The sequence below is a fragment of the Heterodontus francisci genome, chromosome 18 (genome assembly GCF_036365525.1).
Source record: "Heterodontus francisci isolate sHetFra1 chromosome 18, sHetFra1.hap1, whole genome shotgun sequence".
Classification (NCBI taxonomy): Eukaryota; Metazoa; Chordata; class Chondrichthyes; order Heterodontiformes; family Heterodontidae; genus Heterodontus; species Heterodontus francisci.
Genome location: NC_090388.1, coordinates 4789647 through 4812177, shown reverse-complemented (window position 1 = coordinate 4812177; position 22531 = coordinate 4789647). Strand labels below are relative to the sequence as shown.

Genomic DNA, 22531 nt, shown 5'->3' with positions numbered 1-22531 from the left:
GAGTGAGACCCCTGAATATCCCCCCCACCCTTCCAGTATGCAGAGTGAGAACCCTGAATATCCCCCCCCCCTCCCTTTCAGTATGCAGAGTGAGACCCCTGAATATCCCCCCCCTCCCTTCCAGTATGCAGAGTGAGAACCCTGAATATCCCCCCTTCCCTTCCAGTATGCAGAGTGAGACCCTGAATATCCCCCCCCCCCTCCCTTTCAGTATGCAGAGTGAGAACCCTGAATATCCCCCCTTCCCTTCCAGTATGCAGAGTGAGACCCTGAATATCCCCCCCCCCCCCCTCCCTTTCAGTATGCAGAGTGAGAACCCTGAATATCCCCCCCCCTTTCAGTATGCAGAGTGAGACCCCTGAATATACACCCCCTCCCTTTCAGTATGCAGAGTGAGAACCCTGAATATCCCCCCCCCCTCCCTTCCAGTATGCAGAGTGAGACCCCTGAATATCCCCCCTTCCCTTCCAGTATGCAGAGTGAAACCCCTGAATATCCCCACCCCCTCCCTTTCAGTATGCAGAGTGAGAACCCTGAATATCCCCCCCCTCCCTTTCAGTATGCAGAGTGACACCCCTGAATATCCCCCCCTCCCTTCCAGTATGCAGAGTGAGACCCCTGAATATCCCCCCTTCCCTTCCAGTATGCAGAGTGAGACCCCTGAATATCCCTCCCTCCCTTCCAGTATGCAGAGTGAGACCCCTGAATATCCCCCCTCCCTTCCAGTATGCAGAGTGAGACCCCTGAATATCCCCCCCTCCCTTCCAGTATGCAGAGTGAGAACACTGAATATCCCCCCCCTCCCTTCCAGTATGCAGAGACCCCTGAATATCCCCCCTTCCCTTCCAGCATGCAGAGTGAGACCCCTGAATATCCCCCCCCCTCCCTTTCAGTATGCAGAGTGAGAACCCTGAATATCCCCCCCTCCCTTCCAGTATGCAGAGTGAGACCCCTGAATATCCCCCCTTCCCTTCCAGTATGCAGAGTGAGAACCCTGAATATCCCCCCCCTCCCTTCCAGTATGCAGAGTGAGACCCCTGAATATACACCCCCTCCCTTTCAGTATGCAGAGTGAGAACCCTGAATATCCCCCCCCCCCTCCCTTCCAGTATGCAGAGTGAGAACCCTGAATATCCCCCCCCCCCTCCCTTCCAGTATGCAGAGAGACCCCTGAATATCCCCCCTTCCCTTCCAGTATGCAGAGTGAGAACCCTGAATATTCCCCCCTCCCTTTCAGTATGTAGAGTGAGAACCCTGAATATACACCCCCTCCCTTTCAGTATGCAGAGTGAAACCCCTGAATACCCCCCCCCCTCCCTTTCAGTATGCAGAGTGAAACCCCTGAATATCCCCACCCCCCTCCCTTTCAGTATGCAGAGTGAGACCCCTGAATACCCTCCCCCCCTCCCTTTCAGTATGCAGAGTGAGACCCCTGAATATCCCCCCTTCCCTTCCGGTATGCAGAGTGAGAACACTGAATATCCCCCCCCCCTCCCTTTCAGTATGCAGAGTGACACCCCTGAATATCCCCCCCTCCCTTCCAGTATGCAGAGTGAGACCCCTGAATATCCCCCCTTCCCTTCCAGTATGCAGAGTGAGACCCCTGAATATCCCTCCCTCCCTTCCAGTATGCAGAGTGAGACCCCTGAATATCCCCCCTCCCTTCCAGTATGCAGAGTGAGACCCCTGAATATCCCCCCCCTCCCTTTCAGTATGCAGAGTGAGACCCCTGAATATCCCCCCCTCCCTTCCAGTATGCAGAGTGAGACCCCTGAATATCCCCCCTTCCCTTCCAGTATGCAGAGTGAGACCCCTGAATATCCCCCTCCCTCCCTTTCAGTATGCAGAGTGAGACCCCTGAATATCCCCCCCTCCCTTCCAGTATGCAGAGTGAGACCCCTGAATATACACCCCCTCCCTTTCAGTATGCAGAGTGAGAACCCTGAATATCCCCCCCCTCCCTTCCAGTATGCAGAGTGAGAACCCTGAATATCCACCCCCCCTCCCTTCCAGTATGCAGAGACCCCTGAATATCCCCCCTTCCCTTCCAGTATGCAGAGTGAGACCCCTGAATATCCCCCCCCTCCCTTTCAGTATGCAGAGTGAGAACCCTGAATATCCCCCCCCCCCTCCCTTCCAGTATGCAGAGTGAGAACCCTGAATATCCCCCCCCCTCCCTTCCAGTATGCAGAGTGAGACCCCTGAATATCCCCCCTTCCCTTCCAGTATGCAGTGAGACCCCTGAATATCCCCCCCCCCCTCCCTTCCAGTATGCAGAGTAGACCCCTGAATATCCCCCCTTCCCTTCCAGTATGCAGAGTGAGACCCCTGAATATCCCCCCCCCTCCCTTCCAGTATGCAGAGTGAGAACCCTGAATATCCCCCCTCCCTTCCAGTATGCAGAGTGAGACCCCTGAATATCCCCCCCTCCCTTCCAGTATGCAGAGTGAGAACCCTGAATATCCCCCCCTCCCTTCCAGTATGCAGAGTGAGAACCCTGAATATCCCCCCTCCCTTCCAGTATGCAGAGTGAGACCCCTGAATATCCCCCCCCCCTTCCAGTATGCAGAGTGAGAACCCTGAATATCCCCCCTTCCCTTCCAGTATGCAGAGTGAGACCCCTGAATATCCCCCCCTCCCTTCCAGTATGCAGAGTGAGACCCCTGAATATCCCCCCCCCCTTCCAGTATGCAGAGTGAGAACCCTGAATATCCCCCCCCACCCTTCCAGTATGCAGAGTGAGACCCCTGAATATCCCCCCCCCACCCTTCCAGTATACAGAGTGAGAACCCTGAATATCCCCCCCCTCCCTTCCAGTATGCAGAGTGAGACCCCTGAATATCCCCCCCCCCACCCTTCCAGTATACAGAGTGAGAACCCTGAATATCCCCCCCCTCCCTTCCAGTATACAGAGTGAGAACCCTGAATATCCCCCCCCTCCCTTCCAGTATGCAGAGTGAGAACCCTGAATAGCAGAACTTACCTTCGCTGGCGACAACTTCTGCCTCTGAGGACTCGCCAGCTTTTCCAGTTGTGAACGGCCGGCAGTTCAGTGAACAATCTGCAGGTGTTCATGGCGAGGCGGCGGGCTGCACAATCTGCAGAGGTGAGTACCGTTTAACATATTCTAATTGTGGTGCCACTGCCTTGTGGCGGCGGGGCTGCAACGAGGTTCCCTCGCTGCCGGTAATTTGCAGCGGCCCCTTCTCGACGCACGGGTCGAGGCGGGCCTGTCTCCACAGAATTTTACTGGCACCGTGATCTGCAGTGTTGAGGGGCTGGTAAAATGCAGCCCTCAGTTGTAAATAAAGCTTTTCCTCTGAGCTTTCTGCTGACCGAGAGTTTCCGCAGTGGTGCAGCAGAGTCCACTCAAATCAGTCATTGGTGCAATAACAGCTTGCATTTAAACACGCCTTTTCAAATAGGGAACCATCTCAAGGCAAGTCAATGCAGTGATTATCAAACAAAATTTAACACCAAGACATGTAAGGCGATATTCGGAAAGATGACCAAAAGCTTGGTCAAAAAAGTAGTTTTTAAGAAACATCTTAAAGCAGAAAGGAGAGGGAGAGAGGTGGAGAGGTTTAGGAAGGGAATCCCAGAACTTAAGGCCGGAACAGCTAAAGGCCTGGCCACCAGTGGTGGAGTGAAGAAGCTAGGAGACGAGCAAGAGGCCTGAATTGCAGGAACGCAGATATCTTGGATGGTTGTAAGGATGGAGGCGATTACAGAGATAGGGAGGGGGCGAGGCCATGGAGGGATTTGAAAATAAGAATGATAATTTTAAATCTGAGGTATTTTCAGAGGAGGAGCTAATGTAGGTCAGCAAACATAGAGGGTGATGGGCGATCGGAAACTGGTGCGAGGTAGGATCTGGCCATCAAGATGTGAATGAACTAGTTACATTTTCCTAAGTCAATCGGTGCAGCTTCAAATTTTCTAATGTTTTGAACAGTGCAGTAATTTGATCATTTTTAATCAACCAAAATGGGAAAAAGAAGAATTGGAAACAAATCTTGGTGAAAAGTCAAATGTTAGAGTCCAGTTCGAACACATTGAAAGTTAGCGTAAGTGTGACACATTTGGAATATCATAAATGGAGAGAAACAGTGAAGGAAACACATCAGCAACGAAGAAGATTCAAATGAACTTAGTGCCTAACAAGGAGGAGGAGAGGAGACAAGGAAAAGAATGGCTGATTGAAAGCTGCTTTCTGGCGAACTCAGGGTGCATTCAGTGGCTGCTCACATTATCCGCACCTTTCAAATGTAATGAATTTTACAATGCCGCTGTAACTGGAAGACTTCAGACTTTATGTTCCATTTTCCCCTCATTGTTAGTGCACCTGTTTTTTTTTTGCGCTGATTCCACATCCAATTTAATAACTTTCAGTAATCCCCTGGCACTAACCCTAACACTTCAAAGCATTCAAGTCGGTCAGTCTAATTATAAAGTAGGTGAAGAGGTAGAACCTTCCTCCTAGTACTGCTTTCTATACCTAATGTGTCAAGGTGATTAACATTCACAGTCTCCAATGCCACAGATTTTATCTGGACTTTATTTTTCTGTTCTTCTCTGAATAGAAGCGTACAATTCAATTAAGTAATGACAAAGATTTTCCACCCAGTACCCAATCAAACAGGAAAAGGTGAGAAAGCTTTGCTGTAAATGTAAAATGGATCTGTAATATTCCAACATTCACTGCGATAAACGATTCCAAGTTGAAAAAGCCTGGCATTTTGCAGCCAAAGCCTGTGTGTGACATAATTTTTGGGCCAGCGTCGTTCAGTGACATTTAAAGTGACTTGTTTCCCCCAGAGCTCCTATTAGATTATAGATTTGTCTCCATGCCTCGGCAGCATTGGCCGTTCACAATGCAGAGTAAAGTTGGGTATGAAGCAAAGCACAGTTCACACGCGCTGGGTCAAAGATGTGTTTATTCCAAATGTTGCAATTCGTTTTGAGGTTGCTATGGTAACTGTTTCTTCAGGACTGCAAATGAGCAGGGTATTCAGCTTAAATTATACACAAAGCAACAGAAAAGTCAGCTTGGAGAGTGTAAAGGACATTTGTGACCCATCAATTCTGCTCCTCAGGAACAAGAGTATTGATAGTGATCCCCCATCTGAGTCAGTAGCTGGAGGGTTCAAACCCCACTCTAGACAGTCCCAGGCAAGTGGAGACTGGAGCTGCAGCTTGGGATTCTGGGTTCACATCCAATGGGATCACGTGCCAAACCCCCTCCCCCTTGGTTGTTAGCGCCCATAGAACCCTCCCAGCATACAGAACTAACCTCCCTATCAGCTGGGAGAGAGATACTTACACTCATGGAAGATGCATTCATGTTGCAGTTTGCCAGACTGTTAATGAGCAACTTGCATTTATATAGCACCTTTAATGAGGTAAAACATCCCAAGGTGCTTCACGGAGTGTAAATCAGACACAATTGACACTGAGCTACAGTACTGAGGTGCTCGCTTCTGAATGAGACATTAAACTGAGGCCCCCGTCTGCCCTCTCAGATGGACACAAAGATCCCACGGCACGATTTTGAAGAAGAGCAGAGGAGTTATCCCTGCTGTCCTAGTTAATATTCATCCCTCAACCAACATCAATATAACATTATCACATTGCTGTTTGTGGGAGCTTGCTTTGCACAAATTGCCAGACACATTTCCTACATTACAACAGAAACTACACTTCATAAAGTACTACATTAGCTGTGAAGAGCTTTAGGATGCCCTGACTTGGTGAAAGGTCCTATATAAATGCAAGTTTTTTTTGTTTATATAAGGCTCCATTGGATAATCCTAAGAGACTAAGAGCTTGTGGGCTCTTACTTTAAGGTGTTCCCCAATACTGTACTTGGTTGTTTGGGGAGAATAGATCACATTTTAACACAAGGGAGAAGGTTTACTAACATTACTGCTGAGCTTTCACCAAGCTCTTGTCCGAGTTCTTCAAAAGACTGAAGCTTTTTCTTCATTTATCACCCCACTGCCTCTTTTGTCTGGTTAATTTCCCATTGGAATCACTCAGCATTCTAGCCAGCAGTTGACGAGCCCCTTCGCTTGTACGATTATTTTCACTGGGCTGGCTGCATCTGCAATAAATCCAGGAGGATTTGTGAGCAAACACAGAAAGATAAAAAAAAAGTAACTGAGTGAACTGATAAGGCTCCAGGTCCCTCGGAACAAAAAACAAAAGCTTCCTATTATGCGCAAGAAATGGAGTCAGTGACTCTCAATTGATTGCAAACATTTTGATCATCTTTTGCCAGCTGTCTCTGTAGCATCAGTAGGTGGTGTGAGTGAGTGTGTGTGTGTATATAAGACTATATCAAAGGGATAATTTAGAAGCAATGCTGCATATCAAACTGGATAGTGGCTTGTGACCTATGCAAATGTCAAAAGGACACCTCAACCAAGCTTGGGAATAAAAGGTTTGCATAATGTCACACTCCTGAATGGAACACCTCATTGCATTGCTGACTGCATCTGTCAAAAAAAATGTAAATTGAGGTTGCTGCTAGCACCTGCCTACGACAGCACCAACCTTTCCTGTAGTGGACATTAAGGTGAGTTTTCAGAGCACACTACTCGTAAGAACTTAGGAAATGGAATGGAAAGGGAAAGGTCTATTCATCCTCTCAAGCCCTTTAACACAAGGACACAAGTAAATATCCCAAGGTATTTCACAGGAGCATAAATCAGTCAAAAAATTGACACTGAGCCAAAACAAGACATTAGGATAGGTGACCAAAAGCTTGGTAAAGAGTTTGGTTTTAAGGAGGGTGTTAAAGGAGGAGATGGAGAGGTGGAGAGTTGGAGAGGTTTAGGGATGGAATTCCAAAGTTTAAGGTCCAGCAAGCTAAAGGCCCAGCCACCAATGTTCAGGGTGGAGGAGGTAGGGGATGGACAAGAGGCTAGAATTGGAAGGGCACAGATATCTTGCAGGGGCTGGAGGAGATCACAAAGATAGGGAGGGATGAGGTCATAGAAACATAGGAAGGAATACAGGAGCATAGGAGCAGGAATAGGCCATTCCGCCCATCAAGCCTGCTCCACCATTCAATTACATAATGGCTGATTATCTACCTCAATGCCCCTTTCCTGCATCATCCCCATATCCCTTGATGTCATTAGTATCCAGATATCTATTAATTTCTGTCTTGAACATACTCAATGATTGACTTCCACAGCCCTCTGGGGTAGAGAATTCCAAAGATTCACCACCCTCTGAGTGAAGAAATCCCTTCTCATTTCAATCTTAAATGGCCCACCCCTTATAACTGAGACAGTCTCCCCGGTTCTAGACTCTCCAGCCAGAGGAAACATCCTATCCACATCCACCCTGTCATGCCCTCTAAGAATTTTGTAAGTTTCAATGAAATCACTTCTCATTCTTTGAAACTCTACAGAATACAGGTTCAGTTTCTGCAATCTCTCCTCATAAGACAATCCCACCACCCTAAGGATTAATCTGAAGAACCTCCCTTGCACTCCCTCTATGGAATGTATATCCTTCCTTAGATAAGGAGACCAAAACTGTACATAATACTCCTAGTGCGGTCTCACCAAGGCTCTATACAATTGCAGTAAGACATTTTTACTCCTGTACTCAAAGTCTCTTGTGATGAAGGCCAACATACCATTTGCCTTCCTAATTGCTTGCTGCACCTGCATGCTAGCTTTTAGTGACTCATGAACAAAGACACCCAGGTCTCTTTGGACATCAACACTTCTCAACCTCTCACCATTGAAGAACTACTCTGTCTTTCTGTTTTTTTCTACTGAAGTGGATCACTTCACACTTATTCACATTATATTCCATCTGCCATGTTCTTGCCCATTCACCTTAGCCTGTCCAAGTGTCCCTGAATCCTCCTTGCATCCTCCTCACAACTTACATTCCCACCTAGTTTTGTGTCATCAGCAAATTTGGAAAGATTACATTTGGTCCCCACATATAGATAGAGAGCAGCTGGGGCCCCAGCACTGATCCTTCTGGTACCCCATTCATAACAGCCTGCCATCCTGAGAATCACCTGTTTATTCCTACTCTCTGTTTTCTGTCTTAAAACAATTCTCAATCCATACCAGTATGTTACCCCCAATCCCATGCGCTCTAATTTTGTTTACTAACCTGTGTGGGATCTTATCAAAAGCCTTCTGAAAATCTAAATACACCACATCCACTGGTTCTCCTTTATCTATGCTACAAGTAACAGCTCCAAAAAACTCCAACAGGTTTGTCAAACATGATTTTCCTTTCGTAAATCCATATTGACTCTACCCAAACATATAATTTTTTTCTAAGTCTCTAGTTATCACATCCTTTATAATAGATTCTAACATTTTTCCTACCACTGATGTCATACTAACAGGTCTGTAGTTCGCCATTCTCCCTCTCCCTCCCTTCTTAAATAGTGGGGTTACATTTGTTACTTTCCATTCTGCAGGAACCTTTCCAGAATCTATAGAATTCTGAAAGATAACCACCAATGCATCCATTATCTCTATAGCAGGGTTGTCCAACATATGGCTCACGGACCAGGATCTGGTCCGTCAAAGGTTTCCATCCCGCTCACGGATGTATTTCAGAGATGAGAAATTTTCCATTGGCTTCTTCTTTCAGACCAGCTTTTTGAAAAAATCACGAATCTGTTTCACAGCTGACAGGTGCTGACATTGGGAACAGTGGTTTTCCAACTTCGGACAGGTTCGGGGTTTTCCAGCGGGTTCCAACACCTGTCAGCTGACCACAATTTTTCTTTTTACAAAAACTGGCCGACTAGAAAGCTGCTGTGCTGAGTGCTCCCACCACGCAACTGTCAGAGAGAGAGAGAGAGACAGGGGAGAACAGAGAGAGAGAGAGGGGGGCAGCGAGAGAGAGAGAGGGAACAGCGAGAGAGGGGCAGAGAGAGGGAGGGGGAACAGAGAGAGGGGGGCAGAGAGAAACAGAGAGGAGGACAGAGAGAGAGGGGGGGAACAGTGAGAGAGGGAGCAGAGAGAGGGGAGGCAGAGATAGGGGAGACAGAGGGGGGAAGAGAAAGGGGGTACAGAGGGGGGACAGAGAGAGGGGCAGAGAGAAAGAGGGAGGAGAGAAAGGGAACAGAGAGAGAGAGGGGCAGAGAGAGAGAGGGGGGACAGAGAGAGGAGGGACATAGAGAGCAAGGATGACACGGAGTGGAAGGCCAAACACAGAGAGGCAGGGACACAGACAGTGATAGAGATAACAGAGGGAGAGGGAGAGAGAGTGATCAAGATCACTCCTGACAGATTGTCATCTATCTGGAATACTCCACATCGCTACAATACGTTTGTGGGCAAACATTGACTACCTGTGCAAGCAAAGAAATGCCAGGTATCTCACTAAATCAAAGTGATGAGAAAGTAAGTCAATAAATTAATCTTCTCATTTAAAGTTTCTTCACAAAAATGCACATTTGTTGTTGTTTTGATTAATATTAAGATAAATTTTTAATGCCTTTATCTTTCTGAAATTGTCTCACCGGCCCCCTATGTAAGACAAAAAGTGTAATGTGGCCCCCCCACGTGAAAAGGTTGGACAATGCTGCTCTATAGCCACCTCCTTCACCACTCTGGGCTATAGCTCATCAGGTCCAGGGGAATTATCAAGCTTCAAACCAGTTAATCTTTTGAGTATTACCTCTTTATTTATACTAATTTCTTTCAGTTCCTCATTTTCACAAGTCCCTTGATTCCCTAGTATTTCTGGGAGATTTTCTGTATCTACCTCTGTGAAGACAGACACTAGTAACTGTCATTTCCCAATTCCCCATTATAAATTCTCCTGTCTCCACCTGTAATGGATCCACATTTATCCTTGCTAGTTTTTCCCTTTTCACATACCTAAAGAAACTTTTACAGTCTGCCTCTATGTTTCTCGCTAGCTTGCATTCATATTCTCTTTTCCCTTTCTTTATCAGTTTCTGAGTCATTCTTTGCTGGATTCTAAATTGTTCCCAATCCTCAGGTTTACCACTTTTTCTGGCAACCTTATAAACAACCTCCTTTGATCTAATGCAATCTTTAACTTCTTTTGTTAGCCACAGTTGATTCATCTTTCCTTTTGGGTTTTTGTGTCTTAAGGGAATGTATATTTGTTGTTAGGGCGGCACAGTGACGCAGTGGTTAGCACCGCAGCCTCACAGCTCCAGCGACCTCGGTTCAATTCTGGGTACTGCCTGTGTGGAGTTTGCAAGTTCTCCCTGTGTCAGCGTGGGTTTCCGCCGGGTGCTCCGGTTTCCTCCCACAAGCCAAAGACTTGCAGGTTGATAGGTAAATTGGCCATTATAAATTGCCCCTAGTATAGGTAGGTGGTAGGGAAATATAGGGACAGGGTGGGGATGTGGTAGGAATATGGAATTAGTGTAGGATTAGTATAAATGGGTGGTTGATGGTCGGCACAGACTCGGTGGGCCGAAGGGCCTGTTTCAGTGCTGTATCTCTAAACTAAACTAAACAGACCATGCAATACTTCTTCAAATACTAGCCATTGCCTGTCTACCGTCAAATCTCTTAGTGTATTTTCCCAATCCACCATAGCCAACTTTCTCCTCATACGTTCATAATTTGTTTTGTTCAGATTTAAGACCCTAGTTTCAGAATGTTCTATGTCGCTTTCAAACTTAATGTAAAATTCTATCATATTATGGTCACTATTTCCAAAAGGCTCCTTTACAGCAAGGTTATTAATTAGGCCTTTCTCATTACATAATACAACATCTAAAATAGCCCAATCCCTAGTTGGTTCTTCAACATATTGCTCCAGAAATCCATCTCATCCACACTGCAGGAATTCATCCTCCACAGCACTAGTGCTGATTAGGTTTACCCAGTCTATATGTAAATTGAAGTAACCTATTATTACTGTATTACCCATGTTATACGCACCTCTAATTTCCTGATCTGTACAGTGCCCAACATTACCACTGCTATTTGGTAATGTTTGCTGCCCCTTGCTGTTTCTTAGCTCCACCCAAACTGATTCTACATCTTGATTCTTCAATCCAAGATCCTCTCTCACTAATGTACTGATCTCGTCCCTTAGTAAGATCGCTGCCCCACCTCCTTTTCCTTATTGTCTATCCTTCCTAAATGACGAATATCCTTGAATATTTAGTTCCCAGTCTTGGTCACCCTATAACCACATCTATGTAATGGAAATTAAATAATACCCATTTACCTTGATTTGTGCCTTCAAATCATCTACCTTATGAATGCTGCGTGCATTAAGATAGAGTGCCCTTAACTTTGTCTTTTTAACATTATTCCACATTCTGATCCTATCTGATGTTTGCCTTTGCTTCATCTGTCTTCCAATTTCGCTTACTAATATTCTACTTTCTGTTACCAGTTTTGCTTCCCTCCAATCTGAGCTCCCTCTCAGGTTCCCATCCCCCTGCCAATCTAGATCAAAAACTCCCCAACATCACTAGCAAATCTCCCTGTGAGGATGTTGGTCCCGGTCCTGCTAAGGTGCAACCCATCCATCTTGCACAGGTCCCACCTGCTCCAGAACCGGTCCCAATGCCTCAGAAATCTGATGCCCTCCCTCCGACACCAATTCTCAAGCCACGTGTTCAATCACTGTATCCTCCTATTCCTATGTTCACTAGCATGTGGCACTGGGAGTAATCCTGAAATTACTGCTTTTGAGGGCCTGCTTTTTAATCTCTTTCCTAGCTCCCTAAAATCTGTTTTCAGGACTTCATCCCTCTTTCTACTTATGTTATTGATACCAATGTGGATCACGATCTCTTGCTGTTCACCCATCCCCAGAAGAATGTCCTGCAGCTGCTCTGTGACCTCCTTGACCCTGGCACCAGGGACGCAACATAAGATCCTGGAGTCACATCTACAGCGCAGAAATGCCTGTCTGTCTGTCCCCCTAACCATCAAATCCCCTACCACTATTGCTCTTCCACTCATTTCCTCCCCTCTTGTGCTGCTGAGCCACTCGTGGTGCCAGGGACTTGGCTCAGGAACCATCACCCTCACCAGTATCCAAAATGGAAAACCCCGGTTAGCGAGCAAGTTGGACTTAGGGGACTCCTGCACTACCTGCCTCGTTCTCTTAGACTGCCAGAAAGGTCATGAAAGAATTTGAAAACAAGGATGAGAATTTTGAAATCAAGGCATTGCCAGACCAGGATCCAATGTTGGTCAGCAAGCATAGAGACTGATGGATGAACAGGACTTGGTCAGAGTTTGGTTAAGGGCAGCAGAGCTTTGGTTGAGCTCATGTTTACAGAGACTACAGATCCTCCAATCAGAGCACAGCTGGGCCCAGGGTCCAGGCCTGTTGCCAAAGAGTGAGGCTGATGAGGCTGGAGGTGTCATTACATTACTCCTCCTTCAGTTACATCCAATTGTCCTGTTCCAGACCCAGGCACTTTTTTTTTATTCATTCACTGATTGTGAGCATCCTGGCCAGGCCAGCAATTATTACCCATCACTAATTGCCCTTGAGAAGGTGGTGGTGAGCTTCCTTCTTGAGTACAACCGAGTGACTTGCGCAGTTCAGCCGCTTCAGAGGACAGTTAAGAGTCAACCACATTGATGTGGGTCTGGAGTCACATGTAGGCCAGACCAGGTAAGGATGGCAGATTTCCTTCCCTAATGGTTTTTACAATAATCTTGTAGTACCATGGTCACCATTACTGAGACTAGCTTTTATAATTCCAGATACATTTAATTAATTGAATTTAAATTCTACAGCTGCCATGGTGGGATTTGAACTCATATCTCTAGATCATTAGTCTAGGCTACTGGATTATGAGTCTAGTAATATAACCACTATAAAGAACATGTACCATGTTCTACTTTGAACAACCCTTCAAAATCCAATCGCGATGCAAAGGGAGAGATCAGGTATTACAGATCCCGATCCTTTTCCCTTTGCTTTCCAGCAGGAACTGAGTGCTCCCAGGCATTAAGCAGAGGAAAATCACATCCCAAAGAATTTAGACACCTTTAATTTTTTCCATTCTCGGGATGTGAGTGTCACTGGCAAGGCCAGCATTTATTGCCCATCCTTAATTGCCCAGTAAGAACATGGTGGTGAGTTGCCTTCTTGAACCGTTGCAGTCTTTGTGGTGCAGCTGCTCCCACAGGGCTGTTTCAGTGACCATGCAAGAATATTTCCAGAATATTTTTTAAAGAATGGGTGGTTCAGGAAGGTAGATGCTTCCCTGGATCTGCCGATATTCTAAGGGTTAATTTTAAACAGGACTTTGCTCTGTCCCTCTGCCGGTTTCTATGCTGCCAACCACTCCCTGTGCAGATGTTAATTATCAGTTGATTCTTCTCCTTTGATAAACGAGGATTAAGGTTTTAGCGATGTAATTGCTGCAAGTTTATCAGGAAATAATCTCCCACTGATTGCTGGGAGACCTTTGTGGCGGGTGTCTTATAAACCCTTGGTGCATCCGGTTAGCAAGAGTATAGCTTTCAGTCGGTTAGCTGGAATTAGCTGGCAGCGTTTCAGGTTCCAAAAAGTATCGATTGCATTGAGGATCACATGGAGAATCTGTGGGGGGAGATGGTGACAAACAATGGGGAGCACACTCCTGCACATTCCTGTCGAACCAAAGCCTGAACCAACCCCTTTAAAGTCTTCAAGCATCACCCAGATAAACACCATATTGGAACAAGATAATTACACAGCAGACCATACACCTGTCTGAGTATTTCACTAGCCCTATTCACTGTAAAGATCTGTGGTCTAGAACATGGCTACCCGACCCAAATCCAATGGGACCCGATGACATATGTCGGGTTCGGGTTCGGGTTCGGGTCGGGTCGGGTCGGGTCGGGTCGGGTCGCTCTTCCGGGTCCGGAATTCAGGTCGGTCGGGCCGGGTTGAACACACTCTATCACCACCTCCGGTACATGGCTCCAATCTTAATGCACTTTTTAAATAACCTTTCAAGTCTAGTTACAGTTTTTGTTGCTTATCTGCACAAGCTTAAAAAGTGAAAAGCAGAAGCTAAGTTAACTGAACATTCTGGTGGTCGGGTCAGGTGGGTCGGGCATGGGAAAAAATGGAAGTACTCGGGCCAGGTTGGGCTCGGGTTGGGTGTGGTTCTGTCCGGCTCGGGTCAGGTTTCATTTGCAGACCCGAGCCGGCCTTTACTGTGGTCGAGGCAGACTTGGATTTCCTAAAGCACCTGAAGGATATATCTGCCAGACTGGGCCTGTGGAAGATAGTGAGAGAATGACCACAAGAGAAGAATCTACTTGACCTGGTACTCACCAATCTATCTGTCGCAGATGCATCTGTATATAACAGTATTGGTAGGCATGACCACCACACAGTTCTTGTGGAGACTAAGTCCCATCTTCACACTGAGAATACCCTTCATCCTGTTGTGTGGCATTACCACCGTGCTAAACGGGATAGACTCAGAACAGATCAAGCAGCTCAAAACTGGGCATTCAAAAATGCAAATCTTCTACCGGCATGTAAATAGTAAGTGGGTAGTAAGAGGTGGATGGGGCCTATTAGGGACAAAGAAGGTGATATATGCTTAGATGGCCAGGGCAATATTAGAATGCCTAATGAGTACTTTGTATCTGCGTTTACTAAGGAAGAGGATTCTGCATATCGGTAGAAGCGGAGAGATCAAAGGATAGGGTGAAAATTGATAAACAGAAGGTACTGGAAAGGCTGGCTATGCTTAGAGTGGATAAGTCACCTGGTCCGGACGGCTTGCATCCCAGGTTGCTAAAGGAAGTGGGGGTGGAGATAGCGGAAGGGCTTGCCATAATCTTCCAATCTTCCCTAGATATGGGGAAGGTGCCAGAAGATTGGAGAGTGGCAAATGTGACACCTTATTCAACAAAGGGTGTAAGGACAGTCCGAGCAACTACAGGCCAGTTAGATTAACATCAATGTTGGGAAAGGTTTTGGAAACAATAATCAGGGAAAACAAATCACGGACACTTGGAAAGATTTGAGTTAATTAAGGAGAGCCAGCAGGGATTTGTAAAAGGCAGATCATGCTTGACTAATCTAATTGAATTTTCTGATGGAAGTAACAGAGAAGGTTGGTGAAGGGAATGCAGTGGATGTTGTCTATATGGATTTGAAGAAAACATTTGATAAAGTGGCACATAAAAAGCTGGTTAACAGAATTGAGGCTCGTGGGATAAGAGGGTAAGTGTCAGCTTGGATAAAAAATTGGCTTAAGGACAGAAAACAGCGAGTCGTAGTAAATGGTTGTTTTTCAGACTGGAGGATGGTGGACAGTGGTGTTCCCCAAGGTTTGGTGCTAGGACCACTGCTTTTTGATAAATATATAAATGACTTGGATTTTGGAATACAGAGTAAAATTTCAAAATTAGCTGATGATATCAAACTTTGAGGAGTGCTATAGAGTGAGGATGATACAAAATAACGGGAGAAGGAAGCTCCACAAATATCCCCATCCTCAACGATGGGGGAGCCCAGCATATCAGTGCAAAAGGCTGAAGCATTTGCATCCATCTTCAGCCAGGAGTGCCAACTGGATGATCCATCTCAGCCTCCTCCTGAAGTCCCCAGCATCACAGATGCCAGTCTTCAGCCAATCTGATTCACTCCTCGTAATATCAAGAAATGACTGAAGGCACTGGATACTGCAAAGGCTCTGGGCCCTGACAACATTCCGGCAGTAGTACTGAAGATTTGTGCTCCAGAACTAGCCATGCCTGTAGCCAAGCCATTCCAGCCACAAAACCGGCATCTACCCAACAATGTGGAAAATTGCCCAAGTATGTCCTGTACACAAAAAGTGGGACAAATCCAACCCGGCCAATTACCGCCTATCAGTCTACTCTCGATCATCAGCAAAGTGACCAAGACTCCTTAGACAGCACCTTCCAAACCCGCGACCTCTACCACCTAGAAGGACAAGGGCAGCAAATGCATGGGAACACCACCACCTGCAAGTTCCCCTCCAAGCTGCACATCATCCTGACTTTCAACTATATCACCAATCCTTCACTGTCGCTGGGTCAAAATCCTGAAACTCCCTTCCTAACTGCACTGTTGGTGTATCTACACCCCAAGGACTGCAGCAGTTCAAGAAGGCGGCTCACCACCACCTTCTCAAGGGCAATTAAGGATAAGCATTAAATCTGGCGTAGCCAGCGATGCCCACATCCCATGAGCGAACAAAAAAAATTGACTGCAACAGGACATAGATAGGCTAGCAGAATGGGCAGACAAGTTGCAGATGGAATTTAATACAGGGAAGTGTGAGGTGATGCATTTTGGCAAAAGGGATAAGGAAAGGCAATATAGACTAAATGCTGTAGTTCTAAAGAGTATGGAGAAAGAGAGGGACCTGGGGGTTCATGTGCATAGATCTTTGAAGGTGGCAGGACATATTGAGAGAGTAGTTAGCAAAGCATATGAGATCTGGGCTTCATGAATAGGAGCATTGAGTATGAAAGCAGGGAAGTTACGCTGAATGTTTATAAAGCTCTGGTTAGACCACAACTAGAAAAGTGCATCCAGTTCTGGTCGCCACACTTTAGGAAGTATGTGAGTGTCCTTGAGAATGGTTCCAGGGAGCTACAAGGTTAGGTTGGAAAAAGTATGGTTGTTCTCCTTGGAGCAAAGGAGATTGAGGGGAGATTTGATAGAGGTGTACAGGATTATGACAGGTTTGCATAGGGTAGACAAAGGAAAGCTGTTCTCATTAGCTGATGGTGCAAGGACTAGGGGATGCAAATGTGAGGTTTTGGACAGGAGATGCAGGAAGTATGTGAGGAAGAACTTTTTTATGCAGCGGGTGATAATGACCTGGAACTCGCTGTCCACAAGGGTGGTGGAAGCTGCGACGATGAATGATTTCAAAGGAAATTGGATGGGCACTTGAGGGAAATAAACTTGCAGGGCTATGGAGATGGGGGAGTGGGACTGATTGGATTGCTCTACAGAGAACCAGCATGGACTTGATGGGCTGAATGGCCTACTTCTGTGCCATTATGATGCTTTGACTCTATCATTAGCTGCAAAGTACTTTGGGATATCCTGACGTCATGAAAGTTCTTTGTTTTGCTCCATTCACTTCATCCTGACAAGCCATTGGCAATGCCATAGGAGGTCTTCCAGTTAATATAAATAATATAGCTTCTGATAATAGAACCATGTTCCACAAAAAAAACTAATACTGACTGTTTTTCAAATTTGTCCTCGCAATAATGGCAAACTGTCAACAAAAAGCACCATGACTTTCAAGTTAATTCTGGCATCGCTAAAGTATTTTTTTACCTCAAATCATTTATAATTAACAATCCCGCTGTTTAAAAAGTCGTGAATGACATTGTAACTCCTTCAAAACTCTGCTGCCCCATATCCTAACTCACAGCAAGTCTGTTTCACCCATCACCCCTTGTGTTCACTGATCTACATTGGCTCCTGGTCCTGCAAAGTCTCAATTTTCTCTGGAATCTCCTCCAGACCTACAGCCTAGGAACATAGGAACAGGAGTAGGCCATTCAGCCCATCGAGCTGCCCCACCATTCAATATGATCATGGCTGATCATTCACTTCAATGCCTTTTTCCCACACTATCCTCATATCCCCTTATGTCATTTGTATTTAGAGATCTGTCAATCTGTACTTTAAACACACTCAATGACTAAGCTTCCACAGCTCTCTGGGGTAGACAATTCCAAAGATTCACAACCCTCTGAGTAAATCCTCTTTGGGCGGCACAGTGGTGCAGTGGTTAGCACCGCAACCTCACAGCTCCAGGGACCCAGGTTCAATTCTGGGTATTGCCTGTGTGGAGTTTGCAAGTTCTCCCTGTGACTGTGTGGGTTTTCACCGGGTGCTCTGGTTTCCTCCCACTGCCAAAGACTTGCAGGTTAATAGGTAAATTGGCCATTATAAATTGTCACTAGTATAGGTAGGTGGTAGGGAAATATAGGGATAGGTGGGGATGTTTGTTGGGAATATGGGATTAGTGTAGGATTAGTATAAAAAATGGGTGGTTGATGTTCGGCACAGACTCAGTGGGCCGAAGGGCCTGTTTCAGTGCTGTATCTCTAATCTAATCTAATCTAATCTAATCTCTTACCATTTAAGAAATACGCTGCGCATCTGTTCCTCCTACCAATATAATTTTTCCACATTATATTCCATCTGCCACATTCTTGCCCACTCACTAAGTCTGTCCAAATCCCCTTGAAGCCGCTTTGCATCTTCCTCACAACACACATTCCCACCTAGTTTTGTGTCATCCGCGAACTTGGAAACATTACATTTGGTCCCCACATCCAAATCATTGATATATATTGCGAACAGCTGGGGCCCAAGAACTGAACCCTGTGGTACCCCACTAGTCACAGCCTGCCAACGTGAGAATGACCCATTTATTCCTACTCTCTGCTTTCTGCCTGTTAACCAATCCTTAATCCATGCCAGTATATTACCTCCTATCCCATGTGCTTTCATTTTGCTAACCAACCTCTTGTGGGGGACTTTATCAAAAGCCTTTTGAAAATCCAAGTATACCACGTCCACTGACTCCCCTTTATCAATTCTGTTAGTAACATCCTCAAAAAATTCCAACATGATTTCCCATTCATAAATCCATGTTGACTGCCCAATCAGATCATTATTATCCAAGTGTCCATTGATCACATCCTTTAGAATAGATTCGAGCATTTTCCCAACGACTGATGTAAGGCTAACAGGTCTGCAATTCCCTATTTTCTCTCTCCCTCCCTTCTTAAATAGTGGGGTGACATTTGTTACCTTCCAATCTGCAGGAACCGCACCAGAATCTATAGAATTTTGGAAGATGATCACCAATGCATCCACTATCTCCATAGCTACCTCTTTCAACACTCTGGGATGTAGAATATCAAGTCCTGGTGAATTATCAACCTTCAGCCCCATTAATTTCTCCAATACAACTTTCTTACTAATATTAATTTCCTTCAATTCCTCATTCTCCCTGGACCCTTGGATCTCTAATTCTGGGAGATTTCTTGTATCATCCTCAGTGAAGACAGACACCAAGTAATCATTTAGCTTCTCTGCCATTTTTCTATCCTCCAAGAACTCTGCGTTTTTAAAATTCTGCCCTCTTGCACAGCCCCAATTTCCTTTGCCCCAGCATTGGTGACCTTGCCTTTAGCTGTCTGGGCCCTAAGCTCTGGATTCTCTTCCTAAATGTCTGTTCCTCTCTACCTCTCTCTCCTCCTTAAGACAATCTTCAAAGCTTTTGACTAAGCTTTTAGTCACCTGTCTGGATATTTCTGTATGTGGCTCGGTATCAATCTTTGTGTGAATACACACCTGTAAAGTGCCTTGGGATGTTTCAAAGGCATTGTTTAAATGCAAGTTGCTGCTGTGCTGTCTTTCAGCTGCTAGAAATATTAAGGTGCGAGGGTACGATGAACAGATTCTCACAGAGCAGGCTAATTATTCGTCATTGAAATGCACGCTTACCTTGGCTCTGTCCAACCTCAGTTCCAGGACTTTAAAATCCATATTTCCTATTAATGACCTCATGAAACCACTGTTGGAGGGGAAGAAAAATGATTACGTTTTAATATCAGACTTAGAGGAACTGCAAATTTACACTGGACGCTAAAAGCCAAACCTCACCAAAAGACACAAGTAAACAAATGGTACAGTCAAATAAAGAAAGAACTTGCATTAATATAGCACCTTTCATGACCTCAGTACATCCCAAAGAGCTTTTACAGCCAATGAGGTACTTTTGAAGTGTAGTCACTGTTGTAATGTAGGAAACATGGCAACCAATTTGCACACAGCAAGTTCCCACAAACAGCAAAGTGATAATAACCAGATAATCTGCTTTAGTAATGTTGGTTGAGGCATAAATATTTGACAGGACACTGGGGAGAACTCCTTGCTCTTCTTTGAAATAGTGCCTTGAGAGCTTTAATGCCCACATGTGAAGGCAGACAGTGTTTCGATTTGATGGCTCATTCAAAAGGTGCCACATCTGACAGTGCAGTGCTGTCTCAGTATTGTATGACAGTGTCTGCCTAGATTGTGTACTCAAGTCTCTGGAGTGACCCAAACTTTCTGGCTCAAAGATGAGAATGCTAGGCATTGAGCTACAGCTGACATAGTGATGTAGGGGTTATTGTACTAGATTAATAACCTGGCAGTCATGGGCTCAAAACTTAGTGAATTGTGAGATTAAACTTAATAAACTGCAGCTAGTGTTAGGAAATAATAACTGGGAAAGCTACTGTAAAAATTCAGGCTATAGCAATGTAGTTGTTCCGTTACTGGACTAGTAATCCAGTGAGTGGGAGTTCAAATTCAATAATTTGAATTCAGTTTTTAAAAACCTGGAAATAAAAAGCTGAGATCAGTGAAAGTGGCCATGAAGCTGTCAGATTGACATAAAAACCTCAACTGGTTCATTAATGTCCCTTTAGGGAAGTAAACCTGCTCTCCTTACCCCATCTGGGCCTATACGTGACTCCAGTCCCAGACCAATGTGGCAGATTCTTAACTGGCCTCTGCAGTGGCCACTCAATTGCATCAAACTCGGGCAACAAGGGATGAACAATAAATGTCGATGTTGCCAATGAGGTCCAGAAATACAGCACAGGCCGGCCGTCGTTTAAGGGAGTGCCGTTCAGCTGTGACCTCTAACGGCTTTTTTTGAACAGACTAACAGGATGGGAATTCCCAATTTGAAGCTGTTTTCTGACCACTTAAATTTGAACTTAAACCTGGGTGTCGGCACCTCAGGAACGAGACAGAGTTCAGCAACGCAATGTCATTCTTTAAGTGAGGCGGTTAACTTTTGTGTAGTATTTATGACGTGATGGTGAGCAGATCTGATGGCATTGTGATTGCTTACATGCATTGGGGAGTGGGGTGGGGTTCAAACAATAAAGAGGACAGAGTCTGATCTCGGAAGAGTAATGAATAAAACTGTCTGCTACAGTGGCAGACTCCATCCTCGCCCGCTGCTTGACAATGAAAAGGTTTCACCATAATTAAACAGAAACAAAAAGCGATTCTGTTTTACCATGCTGTTCCTTACTATGTGCAGTATGACAGCGCTTAGTCCTGCACTGCCTGTGCACTAATGAGCTCCCAAACTGATTATTAAACAGGGGAGGTAAAAGACTCCAAGCTCGTGTTTGAATGGCCGCTGTCTCCTCATTGGTGAAACAGCCCTTAGGAAGCAACACTGACAGAAAGCAGTGTTGACAGGAAAAGTAATGATCCCGCAAAGGGGCAATGAATTACACTCTGCAAACAATGACCATAGTCCCAGCACGAGAACTTCATACGGGCTGTGGCAAATCAGCACAGATGAGTGCAGTTATTTTCATCTGCTTTTAGTATTGGCCATCAGATAACATAAATGACACTGAGTAAAACAACAACCTACATTTATATAGCACCTTTAACATAGTGAATTCCCCCCCAAGGCACTTCACAGGAGCGAAATCCGACAAAAATTGACATTGAGCCAGATAAAGAGATATTAAGACAGGTGACCAAAAGCTTGGTCAAAGAGGTAGGTTTTAAGGAGCATCTTAAAGAAGGAGAGCTGGGTGGAGAGGCAGAGACGTTTAGGGCCCAGGCAGTTGAAAGCACAGCCCCCATTGGTGGAGCAATTAAAATCGGGGATCTACAAGAGGTCAGAATTGGAGGAGCGCAGATATCTTAAGCTTTGTAAATAGAGGCATTGAATACAAAAACAAGGAAGTCATACTAAACCTTTACAAATCACTGGTTCGGCCTCAGCTGGAGTATTGTGTCCAACTTTAGGAAGGATGAAGGCCTTGGAGAGGATGCAGAAGGTTACCAGGATGATGCCAGGAATGAGGGAGTTCAGTTACATGGAGAGATTGGAGAAGCTGGGATTGTTGTCCATAGAGCAGAAAAGGTTCAGGAGAAACCTAATAGAAGCATTTAAAATGAAGCGGGGTTTTCAGAGAGCAAAACTGTTTCCTCTGCCAAGTGGGTCAGTAACATGAGGTCATAGATTTAAAATAATTGCCAAAAGAGCGAGAGAAGAATGGGCGGCACAGTGGCGCAGTGGTTAGCACCGCAGCCTCACAGCTCCAGCGGCCTGAATTCAATTCTGGGTACTGCCTGTGTGGAGTTTGCAAGTTCTCCCTGTGACCGCGTGGGTTTTCGGCGGGTGCTCCAGTTTCCTCCCACAGCCAAAGACTTGCTGGTTGATAGGTAAATTGGCTATTGAAAATTGCCCCTAGTGTAGGTAAGTGGTAGGGAATATGGGATTAATGTAGGGTTAGTATAAAATGGGTGGTTGTTGGTCGGCTCAGACTCGGTGGGCCGAAGGGCCTGTTTCAGTGCTGTATCTCTAAAATAAATTTAAAAATTTCATACAAAGATTTGCAGAGTTCTGGAATGCACTCTCTTAAAGGGTGGTGGAATCACATGTTCCATATGGACTTTCAAAAGGAAATGTACTTGAAGGGGAAAAATTTGTTCGGATTGTGGGGAAAAGACTGGGGAGTGGGATTAAATTGGA

At 45.4% G+C, this 22531-nt stretch overlaps 1 protein-coding gene across 9 annotated transcripts in view; it reads right to left on the bottom strand.

The window, feature by feature from the left end:
* LOC137379388 (uncharacterized) overlaps positions 1 to 22531 on the bottom strand; it is a 145300-nt gene that overhangs the window by 5387 nt on the left and 117382 nt on the right. For 3 of the 9 annotated variants that reach the window (XM_068050135.1, XM_068050136.1, XM_068050137.1), the window contains exon 14: positions 19480 to 19549. In XM_068050135.1, coding sequence (XP_067906236.1) covers positions 19480 to 19549 — 70 coding nt within the window. Of the gene's footprint in view, positions 1 to 4593; positions 6104 to 12999; positions 13558 to 14283; positions 14418 to 19479; positions 19550 to 22531 lie in introns of those variants that run through there. The other 6 variants (XR_010976806.1, XR_010976804.1, XR_010976805.1 and 3 more) reach the window with 6 other exon arrangements.